Source organism: Orussus abietinus, unplaced genomic scaffold (assembly GCF_000612105.2).
Source record: "Orussus abietinus isolate OABI.00-Male unplaced genomic scaffold, Oabi_2.0 scaffold28, whole genome shotgun sequence".
In the NCBI taxonomy this organism is placed as follows: Eukaryota; Metazoa; Arthropoda; class Insecta; order Hymenoptera; family Orussidae; genus Orussus; species Orussus abietinus.
Window position 1 is genome coordinate 20,604 of NW_019394431.1, and position 22,829 is coordinate 43,432.

The 22,829-nt window shown below is 45.4% G+C and overlaps 1 protein-coding gene across 16 annotated transcripts in view; it reads right to left on the bottom strand.

Moving 5' to 3' along the window:
* The window catches only part of LOC105701173 (trypsin-1), an 88,512-nt gene that overhangs the window by 13,714 nt on the left and 51,969 nt on the right, over window positions 1-22,829 (bottom strand). For 11 of the 16 annotated variants that reach the window (XM_012427649.1, XM_012427648.1, XM_012427647.1 and 8 more), the window contains exons 3-8: window positions 15,558-15,728; window positions 13,191-13,435; window positions 2,699-2,763; window positions 1,576-1,796; window positions 632-714; window positions 112-252 (exon numbers count right to left, since the gene is read on the bottom strand). In XM_012427649.1, coding sequence (XP_012283072.1) covers window positions 112-252; window positions 632-714; window positions 1,576-1,796; window positions 2,699-2,763; window positions 13,191-13,435; window positions 15,558-15,718 — 916 coding nt within the window. In that variant the 5' untranslated portion in view covers window positions 15,719-15,728. Of the gene's footprint in view, window positions 1-111; window positions 253-631; window positions 715-1,575; window positions 1,797-2,698; window positions 2,764-13,190; window positions 13,436-15,557; window positions 15,729-22,829 lie in introns of those variants that run through there. The other 5 variants (XM_012427658.2, XM_012427662.2, XM_012427660.2 and 2 more) reach the window with 2 other exon arrangements.

The following is a 22,829-nucleotide window of genomic DNA, read 5'->3' on the forward strand; positions in this document are numbered from 1 at the left end:
TAGACGAGTCCAGAGGAACTGTAGGGGAGGGCCAAGGAAACGTGATGAACAGGCAGATTCGATATCAGAAATTGGACGAATAAAAATCCGAGAAACACGAGAAGCTCTCACCCCGCCAGCTCGCCTTGATAGGACAGGTGATTGTCTGGTTCTGAATGAGATACGCGTTCAAGGTGGTCAGACTGGGACTCTTCCGCAACGTGTCCTCGTCGTTCTTCCACACATACGTGATAGCAGTTTGCTCGTACGATACTGAAAGGCAGATTTCGATAGTTGAATGTCAAAGAAAAAAATAAAATAGACGACGGGACTATTAACGTTCCATTATTAGTAACGGCGACTACGAACGAAAACTAAAGAAGCGTCTTCGCCATCGGCACAAGAAGTCATCCAAAATGGTCCCTCGATTTGCTTCAAGGATGGTCCCGAAAATTAAGATTGAAAACTAGGAACTCCAGTTAATCGTGTCATACCCGTAACACGGATATTTCAAGTAGACAAGTAAGGAGAAATTAATATTTTCCGCGGGAAATCATTCCAAAGGATCCGCGCGCGAGTCCTTCGAGGCGTCACCAGCGATACTCCAGAAACTCCAACAATCCTCGAAGTCTGGAATGCAATTTCTACTCACTGCTCTCGATAGCGAATGAACACAGTGGGTCGTCGAATGGGAATATGTTGAGTCTACCCTGGCAAGACAGGATGAGGTGGCGCCTGGAACAAACGACGCGATTCAGACATTATCAAGAGTGGGATATCGTAAATATCACTTCCGCCTTCCTTCCGCAGCCTCCTCCAGATGAGAAGGAACGTGATCGAGAAGCGGAAGCGACTCTCGGCACTGAATTAAGACCTCCACCGAGTCACTCGATATTTATTTTCCAGTTCGAGCTTCGTGCTCCGCGATTGCCTTTTCTCCGTTGCAGCAGCGCGAGCCTCGCCGCTCTCGAGAGTCTCCGCCTAGTTCCACGCCGGAATACGAAATGAGCAAATGATCTACAACGTGAACTCCTCGACACAAAGCTTCCACCCTCCACCATAGATTCTTTTAGTAATCGTAGAAATCAAATTTAAAAATCGGAGCACGGCCGCCACGTGCATTGGAAGTAAAACTTCGACACTGAAGAAAATTATTTCATATTATTAATTGCTCGCGGCATTATTAATAATATAATCACGGAATGCCGTCGCAAGTTCCCTGCTATGGTAGTTTAAGGCACATTTATTCCTATTTTTTATTTGTATCAATTCCAGTTCACTATAAATGTCAATTAACCGAGAGAATAACGAAACTGACACTAATGATTCGTTTGTACAGATCGTGTTAATACTGAAATCTGAATGCACATAGTAATTAAATAGTAAATAATAAGTAAACTACACGTTAAGAAAAGTGTTATAAGATTCACTTCGAGAAGAAATGGATTTTAAATTCACGAATCTTGTGTACCGTGGCGTAAAGTTTACTGGGCCGTGTCTTTTGTTCTCTGCAGGCTCTGGAAGTTCCAGACTTTCCCGCGACTTTAAATTCACATAATACATGTATAAGGCTATATGTTAACATGAAATCCTTACCGCATGAGGTAGTTGACGGTGCCGTTGCGGTAGATGCGCAGAGCGAAGTGAACGGGTATGAGGGGATCTTTGAAGTCTCCGTGCATGATGAAGTACGTGTCCGGTAGCCAGATGTCGTTGTGATGATGGATCGCGTTAAGAAATTCGTAACGCGATCTGTTGCTGTACCGCAGCCTGGGATCGTACCACTGCTGCTGCAGGAGGAACTCGACTTCATATTTCTGAAAATGAGACAAAAAGACTGAAGAGACGAGGAAGGCTCTTCAGGGACATTTTCGCCTCCTTGAAGCGAAATGGCACGTCGCTTCGGCTCCGTTTTCCCGATTTCAAGAGATCGTCTCATTTCGGAAATGATTGGGGCCAATTTTTTCATTTTCTCGTTCGCTATCAGGAGCTGCCGAAGGCGATCGATTTCGAACCTTGATGACGTTTTACGCACATTTCCTAATTGCCCGCTCACCGTCTTCACGTGCAAGCGGTGCAATTACTCGGTGAATATATCCCAGGCCGGAGTGGCTGTTGGTACGCCAGGGATAATTACTTTCTGAATCGACATTCCTCGAGGGCTCTACACCCGAAACATACGTATGTACTCGTAAATCCGCGTTCCCGAGTTAACGCATACCGATTCCGGTGCGTACATAACATGCTTCCATGAGGATACCTATGCAGGAAATAATGGGTTCACCAGAGATAGGCCTGTTTACTCCATGCTTCGAATCTGAAATATAGGTGGCCTAATCCTGAACGAAACCCAGTAAAACGATCACGAGCTGTGAATGTACTTGATTGTCTTAATTATTCGGAAATTTGAGATCTAGTAGACACTTGATTTGCAAGGAATGCGACATTTTTTAATCTTCGATTGCCTACGCAATTATTGGTAATCTGAATTATTGGCAGTCCATCGATTGACGTAAATGTTAATGACTGACATGTATGAATACTCCTGATTACGCAAAACATGTCATTTCATTTTGCAATTCAGTCGCGAAGTCAACTTCGATGAAGTATGACATATTTGTTATATTGCCGCGAAACCTTTAGATATTTATTTTTTATGTTTACGTGTGAGGAATTAAATAATTTTGCGTCTTGCCGTATGTATATATGTATTAATTACCAAGCTAGATTCATCGGGTGAAGCCAGACTCAACAGCAACACACTCACGTTGACAGTCAAGGTTCCTGAAACAGAGGAAGAGGGTCAAACTTTACAGTCTACTTTGCTTAAGTGACTTCAATGATTTCCAAGCAGGACACGAACGCAACAATTGCCAGTCGCCGGCGACGACCTGAAAACATTCTGAGTAACAATAAATAAGGAACGGAAAGCTACGGCGAAAGATCAAGCATCGTCGACACTTGTCGAAACTCTACGTCAAGTCTACGAAAGTAACGAAGCTCAATTTTCAACAGCTTTCTACAAACGCGACCGATTGAAATGAAAATTCTAAAAAATCTCAGCACGATAATAAGGCTTCGAATATTATACAAAGTGTGTCAATTGCATCTATCCATGCGATCCAGTGGAATTAACAATAATTATATACAATTATAATTAAATTTCCAGGAGAAAATCGAGGTCCATCGGATCGCACGAATGCCTCGATATACTCTACATCTGTACACAGACAAATTGTAACTAATTATTGCGTCTATCAAGACTATTTGCTGGATCTAGCCGAAGCTTCGTCAGTGATCATGCAGCAGCTTGATACTAGTGATAAGCTTGGACCGCACTTAGGACTCCGTTTTGCGCAGTTCATTGAAATTCATACGGAGTCCCAAGCGGGCTCCATTTTTGGTGCAATAACCGTGAATCTAGTCTACGTGAAACCAGTGGAGGATGATTTGACCCCGGAATTGCACTATGCAGTAGATTTTCGCGATTCGGGGAGGACTGTGGTGTAGATGACACGTGGGACATAAGATTAGTTGGTCATTCCGTAGTATGCGGTCGTGTCTTGCCATCTCGTCAGTGTGCATGTAGTTGGATGGGTCATGGATGACTCGGTGAACGTTGTCGAGATGCAATGAGAGGAATGAGCGAAATCAATGAATTTCTTCAAGTTCCCCTACCCTGACACGCCGCCTTCCGCTACATGGAGACTCGACACGGGTATATTAAATCTACGCGACAAATCGAGCTTCTTAGCAATTAGATCAGTCATCGATATTTTTCTCCGCACGAGAAAAAGTGCCTTTTACCGTATCTGGGGAGGATTTCAATTATCCATGTAATTTGCTTAAATAAATCGACCGCGTCCATTGTCTTTCTGGGCGCGACGCGATATCGGGCATTGCTCCTCCTGCACGACTATCGATTACATTATCACCGCATGCATGTGTACATGTAGTTTGATGGGCCATGGATGACTCGGTGAACGTTGTCGAGATGCAATGAGAGGAATGAGCGAAATCAATAAATTTCTTCAAGTTCCCCTACCCTGACACGCCGCCTTAGATGTCCGATCATCAAATGTGTCCGCTACATGGAGACTCGACACGGGTATATTAAATCTACGCGACAAATCGAGCTTCTTAGCATTTAGATAAGTCGTCGATATTTTTCTCCGCACGAGAAAAGGTGCCTTTTACCGTATCTGGGGAGGATTTCAATTATCCGGGTAATTTGCTTAAATAAATCGACCGCGTTCATTGTCTTTCTCGGCGCGACGCGATATCGGGAATTGCTCCTCCTAAACGACTATTGATTCGGCGCACCAAAACCGACGGTTTACCTGGAGTGCACTTCTAAGTAGTATATACCTTCATTATCACCGACGTAGATAAAGTGAGTCTAACCTAATGCGGAAATATTGCCTTCGGAGACCTCTCGTGTACCGCTCCGTTTACCGGGCACCTCTTACAAACTGTACTTTAACATCTCAAGTTGCACCTGTCGTGCAACCCATATGCAATATATACACGGCACCGGCTAATTCGATCGCAACTATCTAACGGCAAAAATAGTGACACCACCAACCGGTTAAGGTCGCTCGTATGTACGTAACAAGTAAGCAAGGATCGATGAATGGAGCACGAAAGGGTTGGGCCACGCTACCTTGATAAGCCCGATATTGCCGTTAAGCACGTCATCTTGCTTGTGCAACAATTCTCAGCATTTTCGAGCTTGCCGCTCATTGTTGAACTTGGAATCGCGACGCGACAGGTGGCCATCTCGCGACAACTTTTTCCGACCACGACGACGAGGTACACTGGTCTGACAATTAATAAATGGGATTTTTATTGAAAGAATAAAGATAAAAAAAAAGTATATTGGAGAAATGTGATAAGAAGAATTGGAAGAATTCCTAAACAATTCGAGGGTTACTTGATCTTGGCATGGTATCGTTGCAAAATCGATACTTCGCCATCGAATCAGCTCGCGTTTTCTTGTCTTCATTTTCCTTTGATACTGATGAGCTTGAAGGTGTGACTTGATGAAGAATGCGAGGAATTGCTCTTAAATGGGGCGAATCGCATTGTGAAGTTTGGGTTGAAGATGTTACTAGCCGCGAGTGAACGATCGCTTATATCTAGGGTCCCTGTCGATGATAACGAGAGGTCGATGATGATCGACACCACAAACCGAAGTTCACTTCAAATTATCATGAGATAATAATAATTGCTTCCCTTGCCGCTCTCGTGGGCGAAGAATAAAGTAAGATAATCAGGATAGGCGAGGTCAGTAACTCACTGCAAACAGGTCGTAAACATAACAGCCGGGATGAACAAAGTTAATGAAACTCGTGAGAAGTCTTGCGAGGCGTTACTCGACGTTCGTTAAGCGAAGCTGCCTCTCTTTTTAAAAACCGCATTTATTACCTGGGAATTCATTACCGCGTGTTACTTCGAAATGGCGAACGAAGGCCATGGGGGATTAACCCAGAATCATGCGAAAGCCAATTAACAACCTGACGCCATTAGCACTACCCCGGATAGTTTTCGTTAAATTAACTCGCTTAAAAATGTATTTGGCTCGAAACTCTACCGAGTTTCTTGATACCGGCTGAATTACACCGTTGAAAACATTTTGATACTTAGAATGGAGAACTGGAGAAATGCGCTACATTTCAGTGAACGCCATTTCTACGCGAGAATTCGTACAATATTATTCATCATTTTGAAAGAAACAGTCAAATGAGAAAAGATATTAAATGTTAATAAATGTAACATGACGCACTTCTCTTAAAATACATATCGTTACGTACGTGTACGTGATCGAAAATTAGTATACAACGGATTTCGAAAACTACCCATAAACACGTAACCTCTAAAATTCATAAACTCGTTTACTAGAATCCCAAACACGATTGTGTAAAAAATGTTGAAATATTGTACTTTGCAAGAGCTTCGACGTGCATATTATATTTTTAACGGTGTAGATCTTTCAGTGAATTATCTCACTCCATGAATGATCTTACTCCGTACATTATCTTATCTCCGTACATTATCTTACTCTACCCTGGGGTTCCCCGAGACTCCGAGATGGAGATGACGTCGCATGATCGCGCATAGAAATCTCGATGACTAGGGGTCGAAGATGGGGATGATCAGCCACATCTAGAGCCATTCGCATCGCAAGACACGGTTCCGGGGAACCGCGGAAAAGTAACGAGGAACAGAGGGGAAACAACGAGACAGTGACACACCGCAACGCGGATGGTTCCGCGCGTGTTAAGTGTAAGTGACGTGTACCGGGGCAGAGGTCGGACGCGACGTACATCCTCGCGTGTCGGGCAGAAAATGGGGAGAAACGAAGGAAAGCAAGAAGGAGGTGAAAAAAAAAACAACGAAAAGGACACGAGCATCCTCCGGAAAACCGGTGCCGGTTTCCCCGCAAAGTGCGCCGTCCTCGGGGGATCGATCGACCTCTTGACCCCGCACCACGGATGTACAGTTCGCTCAGGATCCAAGCTGTCCGACGCGAAGTATCATTAATAAATCACCAAGTCGATAACATCCATCCGAGTTGATACAATATCGAGGCCATCGAGGCCCAAAAGAAAACTTCACGGAGAGTCCACTCATGAAACTACGATAGCAAAGCATCCGTAAGAGGTCACTCGAGGTCCAGCTGATCGCAAGAGTGATTTCGCTCTTGAACGAGATTCATGAATGGGTGATACTCCTCATCCCGCCGAATGCACTTCGAACGGTATTCTTCGCAGAAGGCGGGTTCATGATCATGAAATCATCTCCTGAAATAGATCCTTCCTGATAAAGGAGAACCGAAGATAGCGAATCGAAAGAAGCTGCCTCCAGACAATGTGTACCGAATTACGAGTTTCCACCTGTGTACTTGTCGTACCTTTAATTGGTTAGGAAAGGAGGGTTCAAGGTACCCTATCTTCCAGGTCGCCATGGCCGAAACCAACAGGTGCAGGGGATCTATCGAACGATCGTGCAGGGAAATCAACTTGCTAAATGGAAATATAAATTCTGATGCGACTCGGCGCTGGTATAAAGCTGGGAACACCGTTCTCAGGCTGTTCGGGGGAGGAAATGGCCGGACGAAGTCTCTGGTGGGCCTAGACTAGTTCGATATATCGAAAGGTCGACTTCGAGCAGGCAGCCTGGCACCCGTGCGAACTGGGCCGCGACTCGCTGTGAACGGTGTGAACACCGCGGCAGGTTCGGGCAGAGTTTTAGGTTAGAAAGTAGCTTTGGGACGGACCGCGAAGGTGAGTGCGGAGGTGTTGGTGCGGCGTGTAGTGGTAATTGTTCTGGTTCTGGTTCTGCTCGGGGTCGGTCGCCGACTGGTTTGTCAGTCTGACATCGGTGGGCCGTTGCATTCCGCAGCAGAAATCCGCATCTGTAACACCGAAGAGGCCTTGGCCACCTGTGTTCCCGACCACCCGCCGCGTCTTCGGCCGCCATTTTGGTTCACGCGCCGCCCTTGCTCCGAGCTGCGACCACCGACTTTCAAAATCACTCTAGGACTGCACACTCGAGGTCCAAGTGTCAAAATTTCCTAAATTACGCTTTCCGTACAATTACGCTAAGCGTAATGTCTCGGGTACAGCGACAACTGATATCTATAATATGGACATCAAAATTCTACATACCAATCGTACTACCGTTGAAGCGAGTTGAAAGTGATTCTGCAGATTATTGCAGAAAAATAGAAAATTATAACAAAAATTATACATTCGTAATGGTTACACTACTGAACATTTTTGCATGAGCGTTAGCTCTATTCCGCAAATGTTCCGCAAAATTAGTTACTAGTTTTTAAATTATATGATGGAACCTGACGTAGGAATTCCTGTATACTTTTAAATTGTTTTTAAGGGAATGGATGTCTCGTGGCAGTGACACTAATTTAGAAAATTCAGCCAATAAGGTTTAAGATGAATTATGTAAAATACATCGGTTTAACGATCGCAGTGCCTAATACTAAAACCAATGTTAGATCTTTCCATGGAGTATGACTTTCTCGTATCCATGTTATAAATATCAGAGCGTTGGGCACAGGCCAGTGCATTCTTGATCGAAACGTACAAGAGAGATGGGCCGAGAATAGAGTTACATTAAATGGGCGAGGATTTTCTGGAAATGACGTTTAGTGGTTCATTTTCGACGTCTGGTGCTCAAGATATATGAGTGTTGGAGAAAGCGTAATTTAAGACGAGGTTTTCCGATTTCCTCGATTATCTTGGCCTCTTTGGAGTCGAACGGGTCTATGCGCGACACTTACCTACCTCAATGTTTAACATTCCTCCGGGAAATCATTGCCGCATGGCGGTCGCTTAATTAGCAAGGTTACTTATTAATTGGGGAGGTATTTCTAGATGAAGTCGTTTAACTGGATGTGGATTGGTTCGACGGTGTGCGGGGAGAGTTTATAATTAGAGCGACGAGGTCTCGCAAAAGAGACCCCGAGCCGGAAATATTCCAAATATTTGGAATCCCGAAGGAGTAGCAAAGATCGTTTTTCTTGGTACCGCGATATGTAGACACAAGTCCATGTTTAATTAATTTCCGATTCCATTCACCTGTTAATTACTCTTACCGCGATGGCGGGTAATAAATATAATACGAAAGCTTTTCGCGTGACCGGGGATAAATAATTCCTTCTGGATTCTCAATAATTTGAAAAGCTGTCAGTCGTCTGGATTATGGGAAGGCTTCGACGAAACTTGAGAGAAAATATTTAAGAGTGCATCCTCTGCGGTGCTTTAAGCTCCGATTCTCATACCCTAGTTACAGCAGTTAGAAGTAGAAACGTGAAACGTGAGATATAAAAATATTAATATCTCCGAAGTATCCCCTCGAGCCGACCATTTTTTACATTCGGAGTGCGTGTTTTCTTTCGCTCTCCGGCTGAAAAAAAAAATGTGAGGTACACTTTTAAGAGTGAACTAATTCCCTTTTTACTCCCCTCTTATCCTTATTTTCTCTCGTATTTCACCGCTGGTTCCCTGAAATGTGGAAAACCTCCGCGTTGGATCGGCAAAGCGGATAAATCGGTGTCTCGCTTGTAAAGTGTCTCTCCTTGGTGTTCGCGTGTGGATGAACCTTGCAACCCGTTCTTACTGCAATTCAATCGTAACAGAGATCAGTGCGTTGCAACAGTTTCTACTAACCGATATCACTTGCTCGTCTGCGTGAATTTGCGGAAAGCAGGCGACAGGACCGAAAGGGTGCTTTCAAGAGTTCTGGCGAGTGATAAGGCGAAGCATTTCCTAGATAGGAGAACCCTACGACGCCTGAAGCTTCTTTTCCCTGGCGAGTTCGAGAAATATTGTTTTCGCTCGAGGAGCTGGCTGAAAAGCCCAGTTGCAGTCTTGGCCTCGCAAAAAAGCCGAGAGTTTCGGGCCTGAGAAATTAGGTCGCTCCGGGCTAAAATTTGGGGCTTAAAGCCTGGCCACGTGCATTCTACATAATGAACTCTGAATTATGCACCTTTCATGCCAACCGACCTCTGGCGTCTCGTATCTCTTTATCTTTCAACCCGGTTCTCATGAGCGACGTGCCTAGGAACGACCTAAGGCTGGATTAAAGAGCAGTTTCCACCGTGGCTTTCCTTTTTCCTGCCCCGCGGACATTTGCAATCTTTTATGGCGTTCATTTGGCCTATCGCGTTAATTGCAACGTTTGCATTTAACTTCTTCCTAGCTCGAAGATAAGAATGCGAAATATCCAGACCGATCAGATATTTTCGTTGTTACCTACCCATCTGTATTGCATTCCTTCATTTTCCTAGGAAGCTAATTTTGATTATAAGTCCGTCCATTTATATTCTATCGAAGTTATCAAATTAATCACTAGTCCTGCCCTAATACATGCACCGCACCGTGATAAACGCCATTTCTCTCCTAGACCAGAAAATCTCTGACATAAATTTCTCCTCATTGATCGTCATTATTTGCATCGCCGTTGATATCGACATCAACGCAATGATTATAATTAGCATCATGGTTCGAGCTCCGTGCGGCTGTATTATCATGGTAAATTGAGTCTCCCACAAAAGCGCAACACAAAAGGAATACTTTCCCTTTGTCCGAGCACAATGTACTCTTCATTTCGTGGGTGTATCTTGAAGCGGAGAAACTCTGGCTATACAGATTGAGCTAAGCACGAGGCTGGGGAAAGAAAGGGTAAGAAAACCACGCTTTCCACAACGACAAAGTCGGCCCGCGAGCATCGCGAGCACGACCTCGCAGATTGCAAAATTATGTGCTTCTTTAATTGCAGGTTTGCTCTGTTAAAAAAATCGGCGAATTTCCTTCCAGACGAAATCTAAGAGTCTGACATCCCTGACTGATGCCATTTATTGTGCCTTTCTAAAGGGGTAGTGCCAAAACTTTTAAAAATGCTCATATGAAAACCTAATTTCCTAGAGAGATATTTCATGTCAAATTAAGAGTGAACCTAGCTACCGGTAACTGCGTTTTACTGCAAGTGTGTATTGTGTACTTGACGTAACGAGTGGATGTCTAAATATTTTTTAACTTCGCGTCACCTCGCTAGAAGTCATCAAACACCCTTTCGGACGAGAACTACAAGTTGTCCTAATTTCTCTAAACACGATAGGCAATTCCCGAAGCTCGTTTCACGCAAATCGATAAAACGGAGCGAAAAAGAGAAAGGAAGGGGAATCTCCAAGAATTTTCAGAGGATGGATCAATAAATAATAAAATTCCATAATTCACTGTCAGGCAAGAAATGCAGGAGCTTCCGACGAAGATTATATTTTAATACGGATAATTATGTTTAAATCCGACGAGACGGGTCCAATGTGTACAGATTAAGTAATTAGAGTTAGTGGAAATTGGGCGACAGCTTTACGTGCCTGTCGCGGAAAATATGTCGAGGACACTTCGAGATTTAAAGTAGCCTCTCCTCTTAAGCACCTAGTTTCGTAATGAATGTAATTACTCGTATTTGAGCTTTCCCTTACTTCCCCTTCCTGTCTCTCTTTCAGTCCCTCTCTCTCTCGATTCCCTTCTCTCTCCCTCACTTCCCTCTTACTTTCTACGCGTAATGTCTACAAGCTATTAGCAGACTCCATATTGCAGTGCCTCGCTTCGGTCCAACCAATTATTTTCGGCAAGCTTCAATCAGCGAAGCTCAATTGCCACTCAAGGCGATACAATGCCGAGCCAAAAGCTTACCGATCGCCTAAATATCGGTCGAGTGATTTGAATGGACGCTGTGCTCGGTAATATACAATAATTACCCAAAAAATTATCATTTACCAAAATATTATTATCAACACTACGTCTTGATACTTTTGGTAATTTCAAATATAATTGATACTATCTAGCTCCGAGGTGTATAATAAACGCAATCGGATATATCTGGGATCAAACTGAAATTCGATGAAATTTACCAAATATTATCTACATTTCATTATTAGTAATACTTTAAAGGAAACGAGGATATAGTACAAATCGCGATAAACGCGCCTTAGACGGAACAGTAGTTTCAGAGACGTTAAGCCAGACGCGGTCCTGCAACGCTGAACCAAGTAGAAGTAGAACTGGAGTGACAATGGTCAGACATTTCTTCGAACGCATACATTTCATGTTGTTTTAGAAAATCAGTTAGTGCACTTCCTGCAATGCTTATTATTAGTCGTGAATAGAGAAATGTAGTTACAGGATCCACACGTATCGCGTCAATGACTCCGTTAAACGCGTTGCTAATTGTCGTCCAAATTAGGGGGCACTTTGAAGGGCCGTTAACAAAAGAAGAACGCGCGATAGCGAGTGATAATTGCGAACCGCGTAAATTCATTGCCTTTAACGGAAGATTCACCAAACGTGCGGAAACGATAATGTTGACGTCGCGCTTATCCCGACGCGTGAAAAGTCGCGAGGTTCGGTTCCTGGAGACAAAGCCACGAGACCGAGGGCTCCGTCAATGGACATTCGTGCCAAGTAGAACAATATTCCCGGATCGAAGCATACCCGGAGAAACCACCCCAACAATGCATTATATGCTCGTACAGAGTTGAAGCAGGGAGACCGCGCCCATTCCGTCAGTCGGCAAATTCGGAACGATTGAACAGAAAGCGACTTTATGCAGACATTCCCGCGAATACACACGGGGAACACAAAGCCGCCGATACACCAGGGAGCAAATCGCGTCACTGTCTGGTTAAACTGGAGCACCGAGCGCAGCGTCGCTTATTCAAAGACCTCGAGCCTTAAGCTGGACAAAGAAGTCCGCAAAGCGGAGCCAGGGGGACGAGAGGTGCCGGAGCTTCCAGGAGGTCGGGGAACCTCGAAATCCGAAAATCTGGGAACCTCGAACTACAAGGGCCCTTAGAGAGGGTCCTTAGTCGGGATTTGCAGGGGCGCGTGTGAGGAATTATCCGAGCAAGAGGCGAGGAGAACCTCCCTCTCCATGGCGGATGGATTACGTCCTCCAGATCCGCCTTTCCTCGGAGAAATCCCTTTTTCACGCCGAAACGAACCGTGGAAAAGATCCCTGTTCTGGTATCTCTTCGCCGCCCTAGGTTCACCCTTAATCCCCGGGCCATTAAGGGCGACTTTCGCGGGCTCCGGTACTTGTTGCGCCCCCGAGGCTCGCCTTGCGAACTGCCCTAGGACACCGATCTCCAGGGTAACGGTGAGGTACTTCCTGGTGAGCTAAACTCCACGAAGATGTCAAACACAGGGCGAAAAGTAGTACGAAGGACAAGTTAGACAAGAATTTGTTAATTAGGATATTAATATTGGAGAATTGATACATGGAATCGAATCGCCGGGAATGGATGCGAAAATACGTCCAAAGTTGCGTGCAAAACTGGAATTTTGAGATCTAACTTGTTTTAGAAAATTTATTCCACGCTTTTTATACCTCGTTTTATATCTTCTGCCAAGAATCTTCATCACGCGTTCGTGGACAACTGTGAGAAATCGCACTTTAGATCCGCCTGTTTGAAATTGTTCATATTTAAATAAATATACAGGGTGCGTTCTTGCGAATCCCTTTTATTGGCTCTACTTGTGGGTCGACGAGATCGGTCTTAGATCATGAAAAGCTCGAAGAAGAGTCTCGTCTAGAGTTGCCGGAGAGATCGGTGCTCTAAATTGTCGCCCTACGCCTAGCCCTGTGCCTAGTTCCCTCTAGGCTTGAAGGAGAATGAATTGTACCGGTTCGCCGAGGGGTGAGCAGTGAACTGTGGTTGTGTGGTGCTGTGTGGTGGTAGTGCCGATGATGTTTGAGGTGCTCGGGGTTGTCGGGGTCAGTGGGTTCGAGGTCGGGGGTGTAGTCATCTTGGCGCGTGTGGGGCGGGGGCCTCAGTGTACCTTGGACCGGGGGCAGGAGTCGCTTGTCGTACCGCGTCGACAGTAGCAGGTTGTCCAGGATCTCCTTGTCCGACTTTCCCTCTTCGAAGCTGCAACATGACGGACTGTAACGACCGGAGGCCCCCAGGACCACCTAAGGCCCCCGGGAGCCAAAAGGGGTGGTCTCACCTCTGGTGGAACCGTTTCAGAGAACTCAAAAGCAACTCTCTTCCGAAACCGAACCCGCCGAACTCTCGATTTCTCGTTATTCGATCATCGCTAATGCCGGGAATCGTCAACCATAACTTTCACCCTTATATAACAGAGTCATCTAACAAGGAGAACCAAACGTTCACTCGGTAAAAATTATTATTTAGAGTTTATTAGATGTCTAAACTTCGAATTGTTCCAGGCATTTACGAAAAATGAGAAATAACGAGACATCAAAATGTCGGTAAACTTGTGTCGGCGTAAGTCACTTGCGAAACGATTTTTATAGAGTTCATCAGGATCGCAGTTCTTAGATCGCGGTTTTTTAGACTCTTAGGTAATGAATTAGGATTGATCAAACTTTGCGCTGCGGTCTGGCTCCGGCTCGTCCGCAAAGGCAAAAGGCCGAAAGGAGTTTGGTTAGATGTTGAGATCGTGGTCCGAATGTTTCCGTTGACATTGACGTCTCGTTTCACTGAATTCAGAGTCGGGTGAAACGGAGATGAATCGTCCCGAGCCATGCCGCACAGCCTGAATCAACCTTTACCCCTCGCGGAAAAGACGCGCCCTTAAAAAAGACACCCTCTGCCAGGCCAGAATCAGTCGTTGCATATTCATTCTCTGCCCGGCGAGCGTCGCTCCTTTCAAACGGACCAAAAAAGGGATTACTTCCGCCCTGGCACTGAATTAAGTGACACCACGGCCGTGAAATTGGGGCAATTTGCTCGCCTTCTAATTTTCGTATTTAACCTACGAACACTTTTAACTCTAATTTTGGGCCTATCAAATTTACGGTGTAAAATGTATGGACAAGAATGGTGGCTTTCGAATCCGACTAAATTATAGAGCTCTCGGTTTATTCATTGTATTTGTGGACGATCTTTGCAATGACTGCGGCATATGATCGCATATCACGTCCTAGACTATATTTTTTTAATCTCTTCTGCCATTGATTGAATTTTTTCTAGAGAAATTCTATAAACGCGACGATTCGAACGGTCGACGGGAGACACGCCGAGAGTTTCCATCGAAGCTATCGCCATTTGCTGAATGAAAGGCAAACACTTCTCATTTTTTACCAAGTATGACGATATGAATGATTTAGCGTCGTGGTCGTCAACGGTAGCCGTTGACTGTGTCTCATGCACGCGACATTATTTTACCCCCACCCTCGTCGGCCTACCACTTGCTAGTAAATCGGTGCATCTGACAAATGACACGTTGCATGTATGAAATATCGATCGCACGCGACAGGGAGAGCTGCTCCTGGAAGCCGAAGCTCAATAGTGCAAACGCGAACAATCCTCATTGCCGTAATCCCGTTTTATAGTCGCCATTACGAGCAATGGCCACTAATCGAGTAATTCTGCCCTGAGACCTTTGAAATGACAATTCAATTTAATTGACCATTTCATCCACGGTTACCGAGGCTCCCTAAACCCTCGATCGAGGACTTCCCATCTCTCCTATTTATACAACAGCTCGCAATTACTCCAGTTATCAGCTATCAAGGATCTTCCTAGAACCCGAAACGAAAGCCACCCACTACAAACATTTTGCCCCTCGTCCATACATTTTGCATCGATACTAGGCCAACGCATTCTGCCACCTGATATTTGGAAGCTGAATACGTCATTTCATAGAGGATCTCGCATTTAATCAGCCCCATTTCCCGTCCCAATTAGGCTGCACCCTATCGCGCCTAATGGGCGATCTTGGACCGAACCGGGGACCCATCGATCCATTGATCTCCCCGTAAAGTTCGTAATTAACCGTAAGTAACGGTGGACATCAACCTGGAAGACACCCTTGGCCGATTTCCGAATCGAATCTTAAAATCGGAAATTCATTTTAAATCGTCAGGAATCATCGAGAGTCCTTTTCGGTTCTATTCTTCAGTTTTTCACGACTGGACTCGCCAGGTGGCGAATCGTCTTTCGAAGATTAGGGGCGCCGGTTCGCGGCGATGGTGCGTTATCAAGAGACCCTTGATTACGCGATACAGGCTCGTCGTATACGTACATGTTCTCGGCACGCACAAGGGTGGCCAGGGTGAGGGCGAGGGTGAGGACGCAGAAGGTGCCGAGGGTCAGGGAGCTGGCGAGGGAGGCGAGAGACAGCGAGAGGATGGGTGAGAGGCGTCCGCCACCACCCACACGCCGCCCTAGCGCCACCCAACCCATTCTATGTCATCTGGAACAGACAAAATGTCACACCTTGTAATCCCTACGAACACCCTGTCTCGTTAAACGTGAATTACGGAACGTTGCATAGTTTATTAAAAAACATGTTCCGAAGTTATATCCACCCACCCAAGAGGGTGCGACCCAATGACCCAACAAGACCATTCAATATCAAATCCAGGATTTTATCATCTCCTCTAACGATTCTCTAAGAGGATGCGAAAGTGACGCCTGAGACGGTCAGTTCATGAAACCTTTCTGCAAAATCGACCCATCGAATCGGTGGACATTTTATCACAATGTGGAAGCCCCAAGGAAGATTCCCACACCTACAAAATTTTCAAAATGTCCATGAACAAATTTTTTAAAAGTTCCCATTTTGTGGGTGTCGGGTCCTTCCTTAGGACCTTCATATTTGCGTGGCGAAGTTTGAAACGATTCGGTTCACCCAGTTCGGAGAAAAGTTTCATGAGAGACCTCTTCTCCGCCGCTTTCACGTCACAACACCTTAATGATGAGATTATATGGCCGATTGAATATTTAAATCAGACCGAGTTTTCATCTGTGAGTTATTTCCTCGTCCACTTGATGCGGAAAATTTGAAATTCCTATTTTTCTTTAACGCCCTGCTGCGTTAGTGGTATTGTGCCACCTGTAGTTGAAGGTTCTTACGGTCGTAGAAAATGGGAGAATCAGGGACTTTATATTTGACAATCTGAGGATAATAGTTCATTGTTTAAAGGATGTCTGTCGTAAGTACGGAAAGCGGTGAAGGGGTCGGGCCGTGTTGACGGAACATGTTTTCTGGACAAATGGTCACCTCTGGAGAGCAATTGTCTTCGATTGATCGCCGGGCTCTCCTCCGGTGAACTTCCGGATCCAGAAGTTTTACCTGCGCAAACTTCTACCCGAAGTTCCGCGAAGTTTGGTACGAGTTCGAAGTCTGGCAGACGTTGGAAGTTCAGGGCGCGGAATAAGAAGCGACGTCGACGGCTCCCCCAGGACGCCATTGTAGACTCATCTAGATGGCGATCTGCACGAAAATCCGGAATGCCAAAGGATCCAAGGATCTGACTTGCGGCGAAACAAAGGGCAGCGAGGTTCCCTCAATTTCGAATTTCCGGTGAAACCTCTTGGACTTTCGTAATCGACGGAGACTGAGGAATTCTGAAGTGCAGGAGGAGAACACTAGTTTCCTTTCGTGTCCAGAGGATAAAAACAATTTATATCTTACCCCTTAAGACAATTCACCCTCATTGAATCCTTATCAACGAAATTATGTCGACATATCTACCGAGACAAAAGAAAGCAAACGTTCCTGGCGAAGGACGAGAACCCAAGAGACGAATCATGAATACCAAAAAAATCGGCAAAATATCCGCTGTCCAACAATGGATGTACAATCAATTTGCACTTACAGTCAATGCAGATTGAATGGAAATCTGCTCGTGGAAGAATTTATGGGAATTTCCCATAAACGGACGGCGCGTCCGACATGAGAGAACAACCCCCTCCGGTACCTTTATTCAACTATTTCGACATTCCGGAGCCAGAAGACGGCCACACCGGAAATGTACTTTCGCGTCCACACATACACAAATGTCGGAACATGCCCCACGGAAATTCGGGAAACTCGGTTCTCCGGAATGAGTTTGCACGAGCGGGTGAAACGCACAGGAAGAAAATCGAATCGCGGCTCAAGGCCGTTCGGATGTTGAAGCTCCATCCAGCCTCCCGTTTCGGGATCGCTCCTTCGGGGTCCGATTACGCTTATATTCCCGCTGGAAAACGATAAAGCGTAAACAACCTAGACGAGGTCTTCTTAATCGCCCCAATTTCGCAAAAGCCGGGACGGATGAGACGTGGAAAACATCCCTGGAAGTACACGTTTGGATGCCGTCCTTGCTTAAACGACGATCAAACTCCCAAGAATTTCATTACGCAGTCCGGCCGCGTCCGAATCGCTCTTTTTACTCGAAATTCTTCCGCGCGAACCTGGCCATATAAAAGAGGCAGAGCACCTTGGACAGGGACAAAGAGATTTTTCGAATTTCGTGAATGTTTTACGAGATTTCACGAGCGCAGGGAAATATTTCCAAGAGCAGCCTGGAACGCGCCCCTAATTTTTGCAACGAGCTTAACGCGTTCTCTTGATATACGTAATTGAGTATAACCTAAAAACTTGTAGCAGCCCTTCTCTGCGGTATTTCCGCCTCCGATCCCCCGCGTTTCCCACCACGGTCTGGGGCTTCTAATCTGGATGTAAGTTATTTCTCCAGGAAAGACGATATTTCTCTGGGAGGGAGCTTTAGTAATAAAGCCTGTCCGACTGGAAATGTTCCCTCATCGTAAGAGGGGTTCGGTCTATCGAGGTAAATCATTCCCTTTGACAAGAGCCGAGGTTGATTTCACGGTGGGAAGGAAACGTCGGTCCTACTGCATCAAAGTCCTGGAGTGATCGACATCCCTCGGGACAATTCCTGGTTAAAACGGATAAATCTGATTTTCACTTATACCGAACGCTTAATATTGGCTCTCGAGGTCTTCCTAAACTGATTTCTTGTTTTCGGCCTGCGAGGGAAGAATTCAATTTCCCGTGAAATGCGGAGAACCAACCTTAGCGTGCAACCATAAGGCTTCCAATTCCGATATAACTTATTTCGCGTGAATAGACGGGAGGGGTATTTCTATTTGCAGGAGAGACACACGAAAGGTATTCCTCCGCTACCCGAGCTTTCTTGGGAGGAAAATCAATTTCTTTGTATCATAACCGGGACACTGGGTTCTCCTCTGGGAGGCGTAACGAGGCCGAATTTCTCATGTGCCTGGCAAATTCTCGTTCCAGTCCTGAGACCGTTTCGTTCCTCCTTTCAGAGTTTTCCGGGCAGGACGTCGCGAGGAAGATTAATCTCAAAGGCGAGGTCGATTTTTTGGGGGCGTTTTCATGAATCCGTGAACGTCTTGCCTTAATCGGACCTCCCAGGGACGTGGGAATCGTAAAAAGGCACGAAGGGCCTAGCGGAATTGCGAGGTTTGCCGTTTCCGCCCCGAACCGGAAATAACGTTCCGCCTCGCGATTGTCTCGAGCTTTAATTTCCCGGACTCGTCGGAAGATCCGGTCGGTTAATGTGACACCGAAAGGACATTTTAAGCTCGGTTTAAGCGTTTAAGGATACCCCGGTGTGTCTCGTTACCTGCACTTATGCTCATTACGTTTATTACCCTGCCCACGTACAGAGAAGCGGAGATCAAGGCAAATCAGGCTGGGAACGCGAGATGATTTAAACCCTTCTGTATACACGCTGCCATTAAAATTTATCTAGAAAAGCATAAATACGTTGCTCGGTTTTACACAAACGGTAAACGCATGCATCCGCAATTAAATTTCATAACAATAGCGGGGGTGCGTTTCTCAAATTTCCATATTCTTCTCTTTCCAGGTCGCACCCAAAAAGCGGTGGATTTTTGTGATACCCTCAAAAATCCAGAATCTGACTTAAATTAATGCTTTTCATCTCTGTTAATGCCTTGCGGGCACATTGCACGTTTGGTACTGCTGTAAAGGATCATTTTTTACGTTATTTCATATACCTTTCGCACACGATGGAAAGCTCTCGGGAGATTTTATGAAACAGTCTGTCAGACAAAATTGTGATCATTTTTCTTTATAATTTATTGCCCGGTCTAGGGTGAGAGCGTTATTGGATCCACGTGGACAATAGTTTCGTTATTGGAACGTCATATCAGAACTTTTGGAAACGAAAAGAGAAGGGGATGAATACTTTTGGTTTTTTTAAAGTGCTAACTAATGCGTATACGAAAATAGAATCGCTGTGCGATAACAATGGCATTCATCGAGATGGAGTTTGAGCGAAATATGATTGAAATGGGCTTTGCGCCGTTCCGGAGATTAAAATATGTATCATTTAATTTTCCTCGAGGATCGACAGAAATAATAAACGATTCGATTCTTCTCTAGGTAGAGTCGAAACATAGCCAGTTGCTTTAATTCATTCCGGAATATGTATATCACGCGCCAGTGAAAATACAATTTAATATTTACGCTTTCAATCTACAAAGTCATTTGGATAATGACGTTTCGGTTCATCCGAAGGCTGCGCGATAACGTATTTATATTTTCCTCGTTTCATTTCCGAACGAGGCGGGAAAACGTCCTCGCGAGATTTCAATCCTTGGCAAGAAACGCCGAAGGAAATTAAAAATTCAACTCGTTCAAGCTTCCCTCGTGAAGAAGTGATTTGCTCTCTGAAGACCTCTCGAGCAGAAAATACTTCCTCCGTCTATCTACAAACTCCTCAATTTTTCTTCCATTTTCCTTCCTCCCTTCAAGGTCTGAAAATACGTAAGTAATCTCTTAAAAATTGTTCATGGGATTATTTAAGCATCTTCGGGTCATTTTTAATTTTCCGAGATTTTTTGGTAGAGTTCATGAAATGGTCTTGGTGATCATTATTTTCACGTTTCATTATGGAAATATAAATGACGCCTTGCATGTCAATTCCGTTCCCTTGGTTTCATGTCGTCCTTTTTGATCAGAGGGGCACAGCTTTTTCCGAAACGGAAAAAAAATGGCAGAAGTATGCCATTTTTTTGTGGGTCTCGACCCGCGTGAAAATCGCGGGTCGAGACCCACTGCTGACAGAGTCGAACGCAGTTTCAGTCAGCGGAAATATATTTCCGATATGATCCAGATTAATTAGGAGTGCAATTTATCCGGGTTCGGTCAGCGCTTTTGAGAGGCGGGGGTATTCCGGTTATAAATTCTCGCCCGTTGGGAAAGTCAATTCCTGTCGGTAAACAAGCGATTCATTCGCCTACTCGACGGGGGCTTTACTTTTTTCCTCCCATCCCGTCCAAGAAAATTGGCGTTCGCAGAAAAGACCACATCACCGTCAACGAAACCTCTGCTCGAGTGACCGACGATGTTTAACTTAACCTCAAAATAAATTCCTATACAAGTAACCTCCATTAAGCCGGACAGGTAGGATCGGGTGATTTATCGCGGGTTGGGGGTGAACTTCCCGAAGGAAGAGGAAGAGCTTTCGACAGAGAAAGGCCGATAATTTCCACCGTGCTTCGCCATATCTGGATAATCCGAGGGCGAAGAGCACTTCCGGTCCAGGGTGTTCCACATCGATATCGCGGCACTTAGCCAACTAATCCGTGTGTGGTAGCCTATCATCTATTTGAAGTCTCTTATCCGCCATCTTGATACTAGGATTGTCCATTCCTAATATCAATAAATAGTCCAGGGAACGTAATAACAATGAAGCATTAAAAATTGCGCTAATAACGTATCGACCGAAATTAAAAACGCCCCTATCGAAATATCCCGATTATCCATATTTTATAATAAAAGGGAGAAATAATAGACGCTTCACCTTGGAGGTCGCGTAAAAATAATGACCCATACGGAAATCCATTTTGCCGGGGTCTCCGAAGAGAAGCGGAGGAGAAATTGGACGAGATGGATAGAACGGCGGAGAGAGGAGAGAATAGTCGAAAGTGGCAGGCCTCTATTGTAGCGGGACGAGCTTTTACACCGTCGATGCTCGGAAACAAAGGAGAACACTTTTACCAACGAGCGAACCGCACAAAAAAACCGATGTTACTACAGTGGATTCGAATTTCCAGCGTGCAGGGGTACAAGGCTACGAACGGTCGGGCGTTAGCAAGCTGCTCGTGATGCTCGCTTCTCCGAACGAAAAGGATTTTAAATATTTGCCAACCTTGCCTGCCCCCGCGAAACGAAACCACCGTGAACCAAAAAGAATCCCCCATACCCAATACAGGTGCCGTCATTAAACAAAAGCAAAGATATACAACGTGCGGGAAAATAAATTGAAACACATTTTCACGTCTGGATTTGAAAACCGGCTGAAACGACTCGACCTGAAACCTGGTCTTCGCTAGTGCGAGGAAAATTCCAAACGAGAGGAGCCGCTTAATGAACGACGTTACTTCGACAACATACATCGCGAGATTATTGCTTCAGCCGGCTAAATTGTTGATCGACGTCCCAAAGCCTCCGGCTTTCACGGTAACCACTTTATATGGAAAGTGGGTGGGTATAGCTAGGGGATTTTTAAAATTGACTAAAATGACCCGAGTATATAGCGATCGGGACACCATTGACGTCCGCCGGCAGGAGTAGCGGGGTCAGTGGTACCAGACTCGCCAGTAGAAAAGACCGTATGCAGTCGGACGGCCGAGTGGCCGACAGCGCTACCAACCGTACAGCTGATGCTCGGCCGATCAATACGGGCGTTGCGGCATGAAACGCTACGGCTACGTCACGGCCTTAGCCCGTCCCATTCTGAGACCGACCGTCTATTGGCTGCTACAGGTCGTTTCCGCCGACCTGTACGACCCAACTCTGCGCACAAAAGACTCTCATCGACCCGATATCGGAGGATCGCTGGGAAAATGTATCCGAGCAAAGAAATAAAAAGTCCAATCGCGCTTCCCTCCTCGTCTTGCCAGTCAGGTTGGCAGACCCGGTACACACCGCGAGTATAGATTCTTCCGGGTTAAATTAGCTCCCCAGAGCTTCCCCGAAATTCTGCACTTGCATTTTTACTTCCGACCGAAACTGTGAACTAATTATTATGTACCGGGAGAAATTGGCTACTACAGGTCGTTTCCGCCGATCTGTACAACACGACTCTGCGCACAAAAGACTCTCATCGACCCGATATATCTGAGGATCGCTGGGAAAATGTGTCCGAGCAAAGAAATAAGAAGTCCAATCGCACTTCCTTCCTCGTCTTGCCAGTCAGGTTGGCAAACCCGATACATAAAACGAGAGTAGATTTTTCCGGGTGAAATTAAGCTCGCTCGGTTGCTCCCAAAATTCCACGCTCGCACTTTTACTTCCGACTGAACGACCCTTAAACCATTCGAAGGAGTCGTTGAAATGGAAGATCGTCAAGCTTCGAGCGTTCGTTTGAAGAGTCCCACCTTTTGTTCATTTTCTCCTTAAGTTGGCTCGAGGGCTCCGGCATTTAATTTCGTCCTTTGGGAATAGTGAACTTTGAATTAGTTATTATATACCCGGGGATGTACCACGGGGGAGACAATGGCAGGATAA